Source organism: Piliocolobus tephrosceles, chromosome 2, assembly GCF_002776525.5.
Source record: "Piliocolobus tephrosceles isolate RC106 chromosome 2, ASM277652v3, whole genome shotgun sequence".
Lineage (NCBI taxonomy): Eukaryota > Metazoa > Chordata > Mammalia > Primates > Cercopithecidae > Piliocolobus > Piliocolobus tephrosceles.
In genome coordinates this window covers 103,993,690-104,012,940 of record NC_045435.1, presented here as the reverse complement: position 1 = coordinate 104,012,940, position 19,251 = coordinate 103,993,690, and the positions used below count along the sequence as shown (strand labels likewise).

Sequence of the window (19,251 nt, the reverse complement as noted above, 5' to 3'; positions counted from 1 at the left end):
GTAGTTTGGTTCTAAATTAAGGAAGCCAGAAGATGCTTTGCTGTAAGCATTGAGAATCACTGAAGGGATTTTGAGCAGGATAGTGAATCAAGACAATGCTTTGGGAAGATTAATCTGGCAGTAATGTGTAGGATGGATTAGAATTTATGAGCTTGTATTAAAAAAAGATAATGTTTGAATTATTGCTCTGCTATTAATGTCATCTGACTGTAAAGGAAAGTGTGCTTTTGACAGTTTCAGAAAAAATATTTTGACTCTCAATTAAATTTCTCTAAAATGACATACTGCAATTTAAATAAGGCCAACATAATTTAGGTGTCTTAAGAGTACTTTCCCACAAGGTTTCAAACACCTGAAAACAGTATACCTTCAAAATAGTCTTTCATATTTTGCTTTTTATTTTATAATTTCTTAATATTTTAAAAATAATAGATGCACATTTTTTTTAAGGGAAACAGCACAAAATAGCATATAGTAAATCTTAGACTCCTAACCCCCAGTCTGCTAGTTCTCCTACCCAGGGAGCAATTATTTGTAAGTTAGTCCAGGCTATCTATGCAAAGTGTTCACATAGGCAAGCATATCTTTTCACAATTGGTAACGTAGAACAAAACCTGTTCTGTACCTTATCTTTTTATTCACTTATTACTCCCTCTTAGATATCATTCCATTATCTATACTTGTACTGTATCTCTGAGTTCTTGAATTTTCACAAAAGGGCACAAGAAGTCTTTTCCATTTGAAAAACATCACCATTCCTTAATATTTAATCAAAATATTCTTTGTGAAATGCCTGTGTCTGTTTCCTTCCTAATGATGATCCATACGGGCTAACGTATTTTTGTTAAGCACAGTTGACCCTTGAACAGTGCAGGGGTTAGGGGAACCCCTTGTGCAATTGAAGATTTGTGTATAACTTTTGACTCTCCCAAAACTTAACTACTGGTAGTCTGTTGTTCGTCAGAAGCCTTACCAATATCATAACAGTAGTTTATCACATCTTTTGTATATGTATTATATACTGTATTCTTAAAGTCAGCTAGAGAAAAGAACATGTTATTAAGAGGATCATAAGAAAGACCATACATATATTTACTATTCATGAAGTGGAAATGGATTGTCTTTGAGGTCTTCATCCTTGTCTTCACATTGAGTTGACTGAGGAGGAAGAGGAGAGGTGGGTCTTGCTGTCTCGGGGTGGCAGAGGCACAAGAGGTAGAGGAGGTGGATAGGGAGGAAGATGATTTAGGCACACTCAGTGTAACTTTTAGTGAAAACAATCCATGTATGAGTGGACCTGTGCAGTTCAAACCTGTGTTATTCAAGGGTCAACTGTACTAATTATAATTCTGTCAGTCTACTGTTTAAGAAAGTAAAAGAACACAGTCTCAGTTCCAAAAATCTGCTCATTTTTTTCTACTTATTGTCTGTAATGCTTTGTGAATTTATGCTTTATGATTAAAATATCATTTATACATAGAAACAATAGAATTTAGTGATTGAGTAGATGTTAGGAAAAGGGTAGGAGTCAAGAATGACTCCCCAGATTTCTGGCAAGAACAGCTTGGTAGATGGTGATGTCATTTGTCAAGATGGGAAACATTGGACATGCAACACATTTTCAGAACATCATCTGTTTGGTTCTGAATATATTTAAGACATTTATGAGACAATAAAATTGAGATATATTAATAAAGCAATTAGATATTCAAGTTTGGAGTTCAAAAGAGATATATGGCTGGAGATACACATTTCGGAATTACCAGCATATTTATACTATTTGAAGACACAGGGATAGAAGAAATCTCTTAGTGCAAAGGAGAAATGTGAGAAAAGGATCCATAAAGGTGACATAGAAGGAGCCTCCATAAGGACATTTAGAAGAAATAGGCAAGGGGTGGTGGCTCACGCCTGTAATGCCAGTACTTTGGGAGGCCGAGGCAGGCGGATCACGAGGTCAGGAGATCGAGACCATCCTGGCTAGCACAGTGAAACCCCATCTCTCCTAAAAATACAAAAAGTTAGCCTGGCATGGTGGCCAGTGCTTGTAGTCCCAGCTACTCGGGAGGCTGAGGTAGGAGAACAGCATGAACCTGGGACGCGGAGCTTGCAGTGAGCTGAGATCGCACCACTGCACGCTCCAGCCTGGGCGACAGAGCAAGACTCCGTCTCAAAAAAAAAAAAAAAAAAAAGGAAGAAATAACTAGAGGTCCTTTGAAAGCCAGGAAAATGTATATAACAAAAAAGAACCAAGTGTTTCCAGTAGGAACAAATGTCAAATACCTGTGAGCGTATGCAGCCAAATAGCCTAATATGATTCTGGAATGTAGTGTTTTAGGGAAGATTTTTTCTTATTTGATAAAAGTATCTTCAAATTATACTGAAAAATTATTTTTTACCCTTTGGATATTTACAGGGATATGAAGATTGGTTACGCCATAACTCAGATAATGAAGTAAATGGAGCTCCTGTTTATGTTGTTCGAAGTGGTGGCCTTGTAAAAACTAGATCCAAAAACATTCGGGTATGCATCTGGTAAATAATGGAAATCAGTTTTATCTTGATATCACAAGACTTAATTCTAATCTTGATATTACATTTTAGTTAAAAGCCTAGTTTCCTATGCTAAAATACTGTGATAGGCTGCTTATTTAGAGCCCAATAAAAGTAAGTCCTTGCCTTTTAAAATTTATACATTCATTCTTCCCCAAAATTCTTTATAGGTGGGTGATATTGTTCGAATAGCCAAAGATGAAATTTTTCCTGCAGACTTGGTGCTTCTGTCCTCAGATCGACTTGATGGTTCCTGTCATGTTACAACTGCTAGTTTGGATGGAGAAACTAACCTGAAGGTTTGCTTGCATGTGTTGGAGTATTGCTCTTAGTGAACAAAATGTCTTTGAATTATAATTATACTTTTCTTTGGGTAAAGAAGTAAAGTTTGACTAGATTAAGGGGAAGTTTTAAAAATTACTATTTCAAAAATTAAAAGATTTTAAGAAAGAATTGATGTTATATCTTTATTTCAAGGGCAGCCTCACATGGGTTTAATCCAAGTTAAAAACAGTGTTTTTAGGAAAACTACAATCTTACTATTTGTGGTACTTTTAAAAGATAAGGGGCAAATTTATATTTTCTGTTTTCAGAGTGTAATCAAAGGTGAAAATTCACAATTTTTCCTATTAAATTACTTATGATAGAGTAACAGCGACTATGCACACAGACTTAATTTCCTTATGTGCAGATGGCCTCTGCCCCTTGTTTATTTTACACGTTTCTTTCTCTTCTGTTGTCTAGCTGAGTGATCTCTCTGCCATTACTTTACCTACAAAAGAGATTTGAAATAACTGATATCGAAGGTCCCATTTGGATCTGAAAACTCTACAGTTTTATTCATTTTTTTCAGACACATCTGGCAGTTCCAGAAACAGCATTATTACAAACAGTTGCCAATTTAGACACTCTAGTAGCTGTAATAGAATGCCAGCAACCAGAAGCAGACTTATACAGGTATGGTGTGATATTCAGTATACTTATTTTAAGTCCTACTTACAGACCTCATTTTTAAATAACCGTAAACATAAAATGAAATCTTTAGCTAATTGGAGACAATATTTGTGGGGTGGGTTGGTGGGGGATGCAATTAATGGTGAAAAAAAACTAAGAGCAGAAATTGCTAGAATTCTAAGCAAAGGATAATAGTTCAAAGCCAGAGTTTTTATTCACAAGTTTCTTCACATTACCTTCTATTTTGCTATGAACTATCATGCTCACTTAGTAGCTATTAACAGTAGGTATAGTAGACATAAGATTATTTTCTTAGAAGAAAATAATGATTTTTTTGGTAAGCTCCATGAAGCCAGGGACTATGTCTTTGTTTTTACTACTATAGAGGATACTACTTTTAAATTAGAACCTTATAAAGTTTTCAATATTTTACTTATATGTAGCACATAATAAAGTAAAAAATAATTTTCTATAAATATTATATTTAACAGCTATGAGTTTCTCAAAGACAGAAGCTATTCATCTTATTATCTATCACAATGAACACAAAATAAAAAATATATTTTTCCAGTTTGTTAGATTTTTAAAGATCTTGTTTCTGAAAGGAGAGAAAGGAACAGAGGAACTAACTTCTTTTAACATTACGGTTTGCTAAATACAGTGTTGTATACCTTCAGCGATCATCTTCAGTTGTATACCTTCAGTGATCATCTTCAGTAATCCTGCCAGTTATATGTGGGCTGTGGAATGGAAACAACTTTTCATTATTAAAAAGTTAAATGATAAACTAAGTTCATTTTTACTCAATAAATGGTGGTAGACTATAAATTACAATCACTTCATAAAAAATCACCCTCAGCTTCTTGTCATATTATATATCACCCCCTGTTGGTTGAAATGTTTCAAAAGTCTTTAGCTGTTGGCTTTTCCAAACTTCTTAGGTATCTTTTTTTGGATCCATCTTTATAATGGAGGTTTTCTCTATGTGATGTTATAAAAATTGTATACTTTCATCAAAGTCAAATGCAGTGTAGAATTTGCCAATTAACTAAAAACTTTGGAATCATATGCTTAAAAAGCACTTGATAGACTGACTGTAAGACATATTTAACTGTGAAAGATGAAGTATTTTAAGATTTCTATATTGCTGCTATATCCTGGTCTGAGGCAATGGCAAATTATTTAAAAATTATTAAAAACCAGAAAATGGACAACTAAGAACTAAGCAAGCATAAGATCAATATGAGATTAAGTATAACTAATACTTTAGTGTATGGTTTTTACATTATCTTGGAATATGGGGGGAAAGTTTGAAAAAAAAATTTTAAATAAACAATTTCTCTTATTGGAAGTATATGCTTTGTTTTAAATATAAGTAAAATGTAATCATTGCAACAGGCTTTTATAATAGAAAGAAAACTCGTAATTATATCACTACTTAAAATCTTTGATTGCCATTTTTATTCATTCATTCATTTAACAAATTACTGTTCAGCTAAATCTGTGTGCTCATTGTGATAGGTGAATAAGATGAATAGGAATAGTTTCCCTCCTTGAGGAACTCATAGGAGTTAGAGACAGTATTTATATAAAATGATATCTTTCATTTTATTATGTACTTGTAACACATATATGTGCTATATGTTATATATATATATATATATATTCATATATATTACATGTGAAATATTGCAAACATTTTAAATGTCCAAGTAGGAAAATGCTTAGATAGGTATATATATAGATATTTAAAATCTTTTTCAAGAATTGAATGATATAGGTACATACTGAAATATAATGTTAAATGAAATAAGATACAAAGTTGGGCCTCTCGTATGATCCCAGTTATGTAAAAATAATGTGTGTGCAATAGCAAAGACATGGAATCAACCTAAATGCCTGTCAATGGCAGATTGGATAAGGAAAATGCGGTAAATATACACCATAGAATACTATGTAGGCACAAAAAAGAAAGAGATCACGTCTTTTGCAGGAACATGGATAGAGCTGGAGGCCATTATCCTTAGCAAACTAACACAGGAACAGAAAACCAAATATTGCATGTCCTCACTTATAAGTGGGGGCTAACCGATGAGAACACATGGACACAAGGGAACAACACATACTGGGGCCTACTGGAGGATGGAGGATGTGACAATGGAGAAGAGCAGAAAAAATAACTGTTGGGTACTAGGCTTAGTACCTGAGTGACAAAATAATCTGTACAACAAACCTCTGTGACACAAGTTTACCTGTATAACAAACCTGCACATGTACTCCTGAACCTAAATGTTTAAAAATAAATAAATGTGTGTGTATATATACTAAATAGGTAATTAGGTGACAAGATAGAATAATTGATAGCTGCAGAAAGAAAAACCTGGAGGAACTGTAGATGAAAATTTAGTAATATTCTCGTAGTAGGATTTCTGCTGATTTTTAATCATCTTTTTCTTTTCCATGTTTTTAAATACTTCTGTATTTTATTTATTTTTGAAACAGAGTCTCGCTCTGTTGCCCAGGTTGAAGTACAGTGGCGCGGTCTCAGCTCACTGCAACCCCCATCTCCCGGGCTCAAGCAATTCTCCTGCCTTAGCCTCCCAAGTAGCTGGGATTATAGGCGTGTGCCACCACACCCTGTTAATTTTTTTGTATTTTTAGTAGAGATGGGGTTTCACCATGTTGGCCAGGCTGTTATCAAACTCCTGACCTCAAATGATCCGCCCACTTCGGTCTCCCAAAGTGCTGGGATTACAGTTGTGAGCCACCCCACCCAGCTGAATATTTCCTTTAAGAATGTGGATTGGTTTTGTGATTTTAAAAAGTGTTTTCCATTGTACTGAATGGTATTCTTGACCTTTTTTAAAATATTGCAGGAAGCTGAATTAATGATCATTTTAAATGGCTATGAATAGTCCAAGTGCGTGTACTAGATAGAACCTAACCATTCCACAACCTTTCCATACTTGACTCTTTTCATTGTTTTGCTATTACAAATACTGTATGGTACCTTATTACAAATAAAATTCACCAGTTCAAAATCTAGTGGTTGAATAGTTCATTGCTTTCTCCTCTTTGATACAATTTGCTAACTTGTCTTCCAGGACACTCCCCTCTCTTGGTTTACCTCCTACCTCACTATTCCCTCTGTCTTAGTCTCCTTTGCTAGTTTTTCCTCTTGTCCCAGACTTCTTTCTGTTAGAGTGCCCCAGGACTTGCACTGTTTCCTTTCCTACCTATACCTTTCACTATCTACCCTCACTCCCTTGGTGATCTCGCCCAACCTCCTGGCTTTAAAGACTAGCTACATGCTGCTGACTGTTGGATTTATTTCTCTATCCCAGACTTCTTTCTCAAACTTCAGCTGCCTATTTCACAGTTCCACCTGGATATTTAGTAGAAATCTCAAATTCATAATCAAGCTGAAAACTAAACTGCTAATCTTCCTGAAATGAACCTTTTCTACCAGTGGTCTTTCTCATCTCAGTTGATACAGTCCATCCTTCCAATAGCTCAGGCCAGAAACCTTGGAATCAGCCATAACTTCTCACATCTCCTCTCCCTTCACCTTTCTTCACCTCCTTACTCACATCTCACCCCAACCCATCAGAACATTCTGAAGGCTTACCTTCAAAATACATCCAAACTCTGACCATCTTTTCCTAGTTTTGTCTGAGCCAGTACCATCTCCTGCCTGGATTACTGCTCTTTTATAGTCAGTTCTCACAAAAGCAGTCATAGTGTTCCTTTTTTAATATAAGTCAGATCATGTGACTCTTCTGCTCAAACCCTGTACTGGCTCACTGTGTCACTTAGAGTCAAAGCCCATATCTCTATAACCATCTCTAAGATCTGCCCCCATCCCCCATCCCCCATCCCCAACCTTTCTTCTCTGCCCTGTTTGTTATCCTTCACCCTCTAGCTCATCCTCCATGTACACTGACCGCCTCACTTTTCCTTGAACATACCATGTCTACTCCCACCTGGTCACAAGACCTAGCCCTTGTCTAACGCTTCAGTAACACCTTCAAGTCTTTGCTTAAATCACCTCCTCAGTGAGGCCTACCTTAACTACTTAGTACTGCACCCTGATCCTTCTTACTCTGTTCTGCTTTTCTGTTTTCATAATACATAATATTTTCTAGTATACTATGTAATTTACTTTTTTATTATGTTCCTTGGGTTACCATCTCTCCCACTAGAATGTAAACTCTAGAGCAGGCATCTTTGTGTATTTTGTTCCCTGATGGATCTCAAGCACCTAGAACAGTATCTGTCATCTTGCAGGCCTTACTGTTTATTTGTTGACAGTTGATAGAGTAAACATTCTTGTATACCCTTTGATTGAATTACAGGTTGAATATCCCTAATCCACAAACTCAAAATCCAAAGTGCTCCAGATTCTTGCCATTTTGAAAACATTTTTTATTTGTTACCTCATCATAGCTGGAGTAGAGATAGCAAGAATTCTAAATTTTTTAAAGCTTAAGGACTAATAAGTATTTTAAAATAATTTATAGCAAGAATATTGGACCATTCATATATACAAATGGTTGATTTTTGTTTCATATATAAGAATGGTTCAGGCCAGGCGCAGTGGCTCATGCCTGTAATCCCAGCACTTTGGGAGACCGAGGTGGGCAGATCACGAGGTCAGGAGATTGAGACCATCCTGGCTAACACGGTGAAACCCTGTTTCTACTAAAAATACAAAATATTAGCCGGGCGTGGTGGTGGGTGCCTATAGTCCCAGCTACTCAGGAGACTGAGGCAGGAGAATGGCGTGAATCTGCAAGGCAGAGCTTGCAGTGAGCCGAGATCGCGCCACTGCACTCCAGCCTGGGTGACAGAGCGAGACTCCGTCTCAAGAAAAAAAAAAAAAAAAGAAAAAGTGCAAAAAACCAGCCATTGATGTCGTAAGTGATATTATATAATTTTGCAATATGGTGAATTTTTTGATAGATTCATGGGACGAATGATCATAACCCAACAAATGGAAGAAATTGTAAGGTAAGAATTTTTGTTATCTAATTACCTTTAAGTGGGAACTGTTTGGGGGAGGGACTAGAAGTTCCAAAGGGAGATTATGTAAATAAGCAGCCCATCATGGGAAAGGGTTAATTTTGTTGTTTTTTGTTTGTTTTGTTTTGTTTACATTTAGTGGTTTATTATATCACTTCAGAATCATTCAGTGCAAGCTAGAGTGTTTAGTGGTCAACCCAGAACTGCTTACTTATTCTTCTGATTGGTTTACCATATCCTTTATAATAAACCACTAAATGTAAACAAAGCATACAGATGAAGAGTTGCTCAGGGCCAGGTATTGGGGAAGGGTTGTGGAGCTTCCCTGCTCTTCCTGGGTGTGCAACTCTCCAGAAACCTCTGGAAGCCCTTCCAACCCACTTCTCTTGGTTTTTTATGGAAGCTTCGTGACATCAGCTTTCTTTACCCCAGAGTATAGGGCAGGTAGGACCCTCTCTGGGGAGGGCCTTTAGACTTACAATTAGAAAGATGGGGGAAGAGTAGGGTCCTATCTTGGGGTGAAACGGGGGCAGGAGAAGGTCAAAAGCCTGCCCCTGAGGCCGAGCACACCCAACATTATAAAAAAAGACTGTAACAAGGGCTATGGGAGTTATGAGCCAGGGACCATGGATGAAAACTGATGTATATATCATAATGTCACAGGCCATCCCCTAGTTTTCAAACACAAATCCCTTACATCAAAAGAATAATACAATTCAGAAGATACTGCCACATTACTAGAATCCCATTCAGTTGTTAATAATTAGTCCAGTCCATCATAGTGGATAAGTATCTCCCAGAGTAAGGTCACTCAGGTTTGCAGGCTTCTTATCAATCTTTTCAGATTCCAAAAGCAGCAATGGTCTCAGCAAATATACAGCTTCACTCTTTCAGGCATCTGGTATTATTGAGCTAAGAGACAAATATAATCTCTTGCTCTGAGCCTCCTTCAAGGTGTTAATGTAATGTGAGATTTCCCTCAACTTGTAACCCATTTATTCATTCATTTACCCTCATCTGTTACTTCTCCTTTTCTCCATTAATACCCAAACTTTTCCAGGAAAGGGTTAATTTAAAAGCACTTCGCATTTCATCTGCTAGTAATTTGTGGCAGGAGCAAGTGAGGATGAAACAAATCCCATGAAATGATATCAAAATAATTTAGTAAAATTATTTGTGTTTTTGTATTTCTTTTTCTAATAATACTAGGTAGTAATATTAAAAGGAAACATAGCTGCTTTATTCACTCCTTATGCATTTAAACCCATGATGCTTAGTAAGTCTAGAATATGAAAAATGTTTTATATAATGTTTAACAAGTATAAATGCTATGCTCTTCTTCACTTCAGAATCATTCAGTGCAAGCTGGAGTGTTTACTGGTCAATCCAGAACCGCTTGCTTACTTTTCTGATTTTTTTTTTTTCTTGGTTGGTTGTTTCAGATTGTTTTCCCTCAATATTTGGGTTAATTTCTGGCTCCTAAATGAAAAGCTTTGTGTCAGTTCAAAGATATGCTGATGGGATATGATTACATTGTTACTCATGAGCGAAACCTAATTTGGAATCAGTCTTGGAATCAGCTCTTGAGTTTCTAATCGTATTTGACATTCTACCGCTTTTCTGGGGACATGTTCAGTTTATACTGGCTGCATGAGATAAGTCACTAACAGAAAGAGATGAGCATTTTTAAATGAAATCCTCAAGTCAGCAGAAACACCATGCATTCACATTGATTCACATTTTTAATAAGCATTAACATAGGAGCATGTTCAGTAAACTCTGCAGACCTTTGTATGTGTAGGATCCCTGCTGAATAACTATGACTAGGTTTGTTTTGATTTTTTTAGGGAAATGGCGAAAAATGTTTGGATACATAGTCTGAATTGCATTAATATGTGAAGGAAAATAGCAGTTACATTACTTCAGCCCCTAGAATGGTTAAACAAAATGAACCATGTTCTCTACTAAAACAACCTGACCGAACTGATGAGTTATATTTTAATCTGAAGTTGTCATTATATGCCAGTTTTACATGCCAATGTGAGCTAAAAGTATTTGTGTTTATTGTTAGAGACACCACTGAGTGAAAAAGAACTATTTTGTAGCTCCTAAAATAGTTTTCACATTGATTTTGGACTATCCGTGGAGTATACTCCAAATATGACTGTATTGGTTCTCCTTGCTTCATTGCAGTTTTTTACAGTGTTTGGGTTTGCAGGTATCTTCATAAATGGTTCAGATTCTGTTTGGTTTGTATGGCTGTGTATGGATATTTCAGAAAAGTATAAGGAATAGCAACAAAATGATGGCTTTTTAACTTATCCATAGAAGATTCTTATTTTGCTATCACTAAGAAGATCAATTTCCTTTCTAGTTATTCCTTGTCATTTTATATCTCCTTTATGGAGAGAAATTCAAACAGCAAGAAGACCTGGGCTTCAAGAAGTATGCAATGCAAGTAGTCAAGTTATACTGTGCAATCTTGCCTAGAAAAAGTACTAACATACTTTGTACATTGTGTTTTATAATTCAGTATAATTTTAATTGTGCAGAACTCATGCATTTATATGCAAATCATACTACAATTTATGTTTACATTGTGTTCTAATTATTTTCCCTTTCAAAGCTGTTTATTAACTTTGCTTTAAACTTTTAAAATTTCATCTTCTGCCACACATTTTTAAATCACTGCTTACTCTTTGATTTTGCTGAATTTTATGTTTAAAAATTTTGAAACTAGTGGCTTTGTGACTGTATTTACATGCATAATCATTTTTCTGAGCCACTAATCTTAAAGCAGGTTGTTACAGTAACTAACATCAGATTGGCCTAGGCAGCTTTTTTTCTTTTTTTTTTTGTAGAGATGGAGTCTCGCTCTGTCGCCCAGGCTGGAGTGCAGTGGCGCAATCTCGGCTCACTGCAGCCTCTGCCTCCAGGGTTCAAAAAATTCCCCTGCCTTAGCCTCCTGAGTAACTGGGACTACAGGCACACGCCGCCACGCCTGGCTAATTTCTTTTGTATTCTAGTAGAGACAGGGTTTCTCCATGTTGCCCAGGCTGGTCTCGAACTCCTGAGCTCAGGCAGTCCACCCACCTCAGCCTCCCAAAGTGCTAGGATTACAGGCGTGAGCCACCGCGCCCGGCCCCTAGGAAGCTTTATAGTAGCTGGGATTTCAGTGTTTTATGAAAGCAGTATTATAGCTATAGCTTAAGTACCTTCTGCTGAAGACACCATTTTAGAATCGACTTGAGTTTTTAATATATTCAGTGCTTTATGGTTATTTTCTTTTCTTCCTAGACCTCTGGGTCCAGAGAGTCTCCTGCTTCGTGGAGCCAGATTAAAAAACACAAAAGAAATTTTTGGTTTGTACATATTTAAACATTTTAAATGATTGATTTGTGTTAATGCTTTATATGAAGTACTTCTAAAAGTACAACGTTTGTGGTCTTTTGGTTAGATAATTTATTAATTATAATTTATGACAATTTTCTTATAAAGTTTGTATTAAAGTAGTCGTATATTATACTTTTGTTCTGTTGATGATCCCTGTTTTTTAATAGTAGACTAGAACCATGCTCTTACGTTATCTTTATGGATACTTGTGAAACTGAGGGCGGATAATTTATATAACACTTCTAGTAATGGTGAGTGAGAACCAGTATAATCTGGCATCATGGTACAGTAAACCACTTCTATAATTTCATTATGATTATTAGATTGGATTAATAACTGCAGATTTATTCATTCATATATTCATTCAAATTTCTTACTGATATCTGAATGTATACTAGGTACTATTCGAACATACACTGACTGGATCAAAAGGATGAATAAGTACTGCTCTTGCCTTGGAGATCTAAATTAATATAGTACACTCTGAGTCAACTATAAGCAAATTGTGAAGTTGATGATAACCTTTAGCTGTTAGCTAACTCCTCACATTTCAGGAATGGCCCTTAGTATCTTGGCCTACTGTGTTACCCACTGACTGTCTGCAGCTTGTGAAATCTTCTTTCTCATTTGCTCTTTTTCTATTACCTGTACTATATCTTACCTCTCAGTGTTAGACTTTCTGATAAAGAAGTCCATATATCGAGAAAAAAAGACCAAGCAGAAAATAGCAAGTGTTGGTGAGGATGTGGAGAAATTGGAACCCTTGTACATTGCTGATGGGAATGTAAAACATTGCAGCTGCCTTGAAAAATAGTTTTGGCAGTTCTTCAATAAGTTAAACGTAGAATTATATGACTCAGTGATCCCACACTACATGTATACCCAAAGTAACTGAAAATGAGTGTTCAAACAAAAACTTGTACAAGAATGTTCATAGCAGCACTAATGATGATAGCCAAAGGTTGGAAACAGCCCAATGTTCATTAGATAATGAATGAATAAGCAAAATATAGTATATCTATATAATGGAATATTATTCAGCTATAAAAAGGAATGAAGTATTAATGCATGCTACAATAGGGATGAACCTTGAAAATATTATGTTAAATGAAAGAAGCCAGACACAAAAGGCCACATGTTGTATGATTCCATTTATTTGAAATACCCAGAATAGGCAAATTCATAGAGACTGAAAACAGATTAGTGCTTTCCAGGGGCTGGGGAGTAGAGGAGAATGGGGAATGTTTGCTTAATGGGTACAGGGTTTTCTTTGGGGGTGATGAAAATATTCTCAAAATTATAAATGTACTAAGTGCCACTGAATTATACACTTTAAACTGGTAAATATGTTTGTTTTTCCACAATTAAAAAGAAATCCATAAGAATGTTCTAATAGCAGAAACTAGAGTAAACCTTCAGGGCTTTTAGATCCTCTAATGTAACACTGTACTTAAAAACTTTTTTTTTTTTTTTGAGACAAGGTCTTACTCTGGTGCCCAGGCTGGAATATAGTTACACGGTCTCGGCTCATTGCAACCTCTGCCTCCCGGGTTCAAGCGATCCTCCTGCCTCAGCCTCTCAAGTAGCTGAGATTACAGGCGCGTGCCACCATGCCCAGCTGATTTTTGTATTTTTAGTAGACCATGTTGGCCAGGTTGGTCTCAAACTCCTGACCTCAAGTGATCCTCCTGCCGTGGCCTCCCAAAGTGGTGGGATTTACAGGCATGAGCCACCGCACCTGGCCAACACATCTTTCTAGTAGTAATTTCATCACTCCTGTTTACTTTAAAGTAAACCATAATGAATGGGGTCCAAATTTTGTACACTCTTAAAAGAAAATGTGGCTTTGAATGCCTTTAGATGGGTCTGTCTTTGTTGTTTTGTCTCAGTACCACCTCTCCCTATTGGATCATTCTGGCTATTTTACCACATTTCTATAATCTCTATTTGAGTTGTAGTACCCTACCTTTAAGGAATAAGTCAAGATAAAACTTCCAGGACAAGTATTTAGGAAGAGCACATGAAAGGTTCTATATTGCTTTTCAAATTGTACTATTTAGGGGTGGGAATGAACATTTGTTGATCATCTCTCAGTTGTTAGGCATTTTGTTAATTTGTCATACAGACCTCACAACTCTATGAGGTATTTTTTCCCATTTAAAGATGGGAAGATTGAGACTCACAGAAACTACTTACCCGAGGATGTAGAACTAATAAGTGGCAGAGCTAGAATTCAAACCAAGGTCTAGCTGCAAGGTTTTTTTGTAAGCTGGTCTCACCTAATTCCATTTGTTGTCCAGTTTTAGTCCCATTACTACCATCATCTTTGCTCATCTCAAAGTCATTCAGTAGGCACACATTTTTTAAATAGCACTTTCCGTGTACTTACTTGATTTACTCTGACAGACCTCCATATTATCTTGCCGATGCTTATGGAATAATGTCTAGACCCCCGATTCCAGCATTCAGGGCTTTTCACAGTGTGGCCACAGTCCATTGTCCCAACCTAACAGGAAGTGAGGTTTTCCATATCTGTCTTTGTTAACACTGCTCCATTTGTAATGGCCTTCCCTGACACTTTTATCTTTCCAGATTCTTTTCCTCTATCAATTCCAATTCAAGTAATACATTTTTCATTCAGATGTCTTTTATAACTCAGGAACAGGATCCAGGCCCTCTCCCATTTAGCCAGTTGACTGGGGCTTCCCAAAATTGGTCTCAGAAAGCCTTTTAAAACTCTGAAAACACTTACAGAAAAGCCAAATTATAACAACTGTCAGGCAGTACACTAAAAGCTTTCATGCTGGTAAATATATTTATTTCTTGTGAAACATGCTAGAGGATTATTTTAAGCGACGATTTTGTTTTATTTTACAGGTGTTGCTATATACACTGGAATGGAAACTAAGATGGCATTAAATTATAAGAGCAAATCGCAGAAACGATCTGCAGTAGAAAAGTAAGAAAACTGTTTTCATTTATTTATATGTAATTATAACTATACATTTTTTATTCATTTGGTATAAAATATTTATATAAATATATATTAAGTAAACAGGATGATAACCTTGGGGACAGTGAGCGTTTCTTATATTTTTACATACAAGTAACATTTTGCACAGTATTGAGCATATAGTAGATGCTCTATAGTATGACTTTTAAAATAAATACTATTGAATAAATGGTGGAATCACTTAATCAGACTAACGCTTCTGCAGATTACGGTTCTAAAACTGAAAAAAAATTTTTTTTTAAATAAACAACTATTTGAAAACATTGGAGACAAACCCGAATCAAATAGAAATGGGCAGGGAGTGTAATCCTGAAAGATGATAGCAGCAAGGGGGAAAATTTTAGAGTGTAGCTTTTTGCCTGAGGACACTCCCCAGTTTATGTGCTGCTTGGAACATCAAAAAGTCTGAACTTTACTGGATAGAAGTATCAGAGGACAAGGTTAATAGCTGGAAGAGCAGCTGGAAAGTTAGGAGAAAATAATGTAAGGGAATCAGCATTAATTCCCTTCTGTAAGCAATGAGAGGTAAGCTACAGAAGGGAATTAACTCTAAAAACTGCACATAAATTCTGCCCAAGTCCTTGGCTGACTGCTAGAACTATGCATGTGCAAAGGAGACAAAGAACTCAACCGAGAATTTTACTGCTCGTTGCATTGGAGATACAGTTTGTTGAATCAGGTGAAATTAACTGCCTACTGGAATAAAAATTAGCACTCTTCTGAGGAACATAAAAGAATACAGACTGTCTACAATGTATTATTTATAAAGTCCAGTCTGCAATAAAAAATAAGCAGAAGGTGAAGAAAATGTAATTCATCCATAAGAGAAAAAGCACTCAATAGAAACTGTCTCCAAAATGATCCAGATCTTGCATTTAGCAGACAAGAACTTTAAAGCAGATACTATAAGTTTATTATAAATATGTTCAAGGGCCTAAAGGAAAATTTGAATGAACATGTGGGAAAACTCAGCAGATAAATGAAAACTCTTGACTTGAAAAACGTAATTACTAAAATGGAAACATCATTAGGTGGGCTCAACACCAGACTGAATCAGTCAGACCAGTGAACTTGAAGAAGACACAAATTATGTAGTCGAAAAATGGAGAGGAAAAAAGATTAGGAAAAATGAACAAAGCTTCAGAGCCATGTGAGATAATATTAAGCTGTTTGGCATATGTGTAATTGATTCCCAAATAAAGAGAAAAAAGGACAGAATAAAAATATTTGAAACAGTAATGACTGAAAATTTCTAAAATTTGGGGGAAAAGTTTCAGCCTACACTACAAAGATCAGTAAACTCTAAGCAGGAAAAATGCAAAGAAAATCACCCCAAAGCACATGATGGTCAAAATACCAGAATCCAGAGAAAAAGAAAATGTTTCAAGGAGCCAAAGAGAAATGCCTCACATGTAAGTGAATAACAATATGAGTGATAACCGGTTCTTACCAGAAACAACAGAGGACACTGGGGAAAGGACATCCTCTTCAGTAAGTGGTGCTAGGAAAATTGGATAGCTATATGCAGAAGAATGAAACTGGATCCCTGTCTTTCACCAAAGAAATAATCAACTTAAGGCTGAGTGCGGTGGCTCATACCTGTAATCCCAGCACTTTGGGAAACCAAGACAGGAGGATCACTTGAGGTCAGGAGTTCAAGACCAGCCTGGCCAACATGGTGAAACTCCGTCTCTACTAAAAATACAAAAATCAGCCAGGTATGGTGGCGGGTGCCTGTAGTCCCAGCTACTCAGGAGGCTGAGGCAGGAGAATTGCTTGAACCCAGAAGGCAGAGGTTGCAGTGAGCTGAGATCATGCCATGCACTCCAGCCTGGGCAACAGAGTGCGAGACTCCATCTCAAAAACAAAACAAAACAAAAGTGTATCAAAACCATGATGAGATGTCATCTTGCCAGCCAGAATGGCTATTATTAAAAGGACAAAAATAAAAAAATAAATAACAGATGCTGGCAAGGATATGGAGAAAAGGAAACTCTTATATGTGTTGGTGAGCATGTAAGTTAGGCTAGTCACTATGGAAAACAGTCTGGAGATGTCTCCGAAAACTAAAAACATAATTACCATATGGTCCAACAATCCCACTACTGGGTTTTATCCAAAGGAAAAGAAATCAGTATATCAAAGGAATATCTGCACTTGCATGTTTGTTGCAGCACTATTCATAATAACAAAGATAAGGATTCAATCTAACAGTTCATCAGCAGATGGATGGATAAAAAAATGTATACATACCTACACAATGGAATACTGTTTGGCCATAAGAAGAATGAAATCGTGTCATTAGCAGCAACATGGATGTAACTGAAGATCATTACGTTAAGTGATGCAAGCAAACACAGAAAGACACTTCATTCATGGCACACACCTGTAATCCCAGCACCTTGGGAGGCCAAGGTGGGCGGATCACTTGAGGTCAGGAGTTCAAGACCAACCTGGCCAACATGGCAAAACCCTGTCTCTACTAAATATGCAAAATTAGCTGGGTGTGGTGGTGTGCGCCTGTAGTCCCAGCTGCTTGGGAGGCTGAGGCAGGAGAATTGCTTGAACCCAGGAGGCTGAGGTTACAGTGAGTCGAGATCGCACCACTAAACTCCAGCCTGGGTGACAGAGCGAGACTCCATCTCAAAAAATAAAAAAAGACACTTTATTCATGTTTTTCAAAGAACCAACTTTTGGCTTTAATTTTGTGTATTTTTTTTCTCTTTTCCATTGGCTTCAGCTCACATCTTCAATTAATTTCCTGTGTTTCTTCTCAGTTTGGGTCTCATTGTTCCTCTTTAACTTCTTATGGTGCCAGATAAACTCAAATGATTAATTTTAAGCCTTCTTTTTCTCTTATATAAACAGAGCACAAAAGATGATGAGGGGCTGTAAATGAACTGTTACAAAGGTCCTACATTTTACATGAAGTAATACAGTAGCATCTATAAATAAATTACAATAAGGTGAAGATGCATATTCTCATCTTTGGAGCTTCCATTAAAAACAATAAGGCAAGGATTTATAGCTTGTAAGTTAGAGCAACTGAATATTAAAATGTTTGGTAAACACTGTAAACAGCAAGAAAGGAAGAACAGCGAAAGAGAAAACCACATGACACAAATAGAAAACAAATAGCAAAATGGTGGTCCTAAATTTGACCAAAAATTACATGAAATGTAAATGCATCAAACAGTCTAATGAAGTCAGAGATTGTCAGATTGGATAAAAGAGCCAGACCCAGCTACATGCTGCCTAGAAGAAACATAGTTTACATACAAAGATATAAATAGGTTGACATCAAAAGATATACTGTGTATATTGTAAGCCTATGAAAACTGAAAACCAGAATAGTTCCATAATTATACATGGAAAGTTTATCTAGAGAGATCATATGATGTGCCATAAAACAAATCCCAAAAGATTGAAATCATACAAAGTGTTTTCTTTGACAATGAGGGAATTGGATTAAAAATCAATAACAAAATCTGCAAATACTTTGAAATTAAAAAACAACTCTGTTAACTGACTCATGGGTCAAAGGAGAAATTACAAAGGAAATTTAAATTTCTTCAAATAGAATGGTAATTTAAACCCAACACATCTACATTTGCAGACTCAAGGAAAAGCCCAGCAGCTTAGAGGGAAATTTCTAGCTATAAAGTTGATAAATTCCTGCTGAGATTAACTGATTAAGCAAAAGAAAAGTGGTATAAGAGAAGAAAAGTAAAAATTTACCAATGTCGGGGATGAAAGAAGGGATAGCTCCATAGATCCTACACATATCCAAGGATAATAAGGAACTATTATGAACAACTTTATGTCACTGACTTTTACAACTTAGATGAAATGGGCAGATTCTTTGAAAACAGGCCGGGCGCGGTGGCTCAGGCCGGGCGCGGTGGCTCAAGCCTATAATCCCAGCACTTTGGGAGGCCGAGACGGGCGGATCACGAGGTCAGGAGATCGAGACTATCCTGGCTAACACGGTGAAACCCCGTCTCTACTAAAAAATACAAAAAACTAGCTGGGCGAGGTGGCGGGCGCCTGTAGTCCCAGCTACTCGGGAGGCTGAGGCAGGAGAATGGCGTGAACCCGGGAGGCGGAGCTTGCAGTGAGCTGAGATCCGACCACTGCACTCCAGCCTGGGCGACAGAGCGAGACTCCATCTCAAAAAAAAAAAAAAGAAAACACAGGTAACTTACCAAATTGGCACAGGATGAAATAAAGTCTAAATAAGCATAAGTCTGTCAAATAGCTTTAAGTTATTATTTAAAAAAGTCTGCACACTAAAGATCTGCCTTTTCAACACGTAG

At 36.6% G+C, this 19,251-nt stretch overlaps 1 protein-coding gene across 3 annotated transcripts in view; it reads left to right on the top strand.

Moving 5' to 3' along the window:
• Window positions 1-19,251, top strand: part of ATP11B (ATPase phospholipid transporting 11B (putative)) — a 143,491-nt gene that overhangs the window by 43,878 nt on the left and 80,362 nt on the right. For all 3 annotated transcript variants that reach the window (XM_023187474.1, XM_023187473.1, XM_023187475.1), the window contains exons 5-10: window positions 2,417-2,524; window positions 2,724-2,852; window positions 3,407-3,510; window positions 8,470-8,517; window positions 11,827-11,891; window positions 14,800-14,881. In XM_023187474.1, the coding sequence (XP_023043242.1) occupies window positions 2,417-2,524; window positions 2,724-2,852; window positions 3,407-3,510; window positions 8,470-8,517; window positions 11,827-11,891; window positions 14,800-14,881 (536 nt within the window). The remainder of the gene's footprint in view (window positions 1-2,416; window positions 2,525-2,723; window positions 2,853-3,406; window positions 3,511-8,469; window positions 8,518-11,826; window positions 11,892-14,799; window positions 14,882-19,251) is intronic.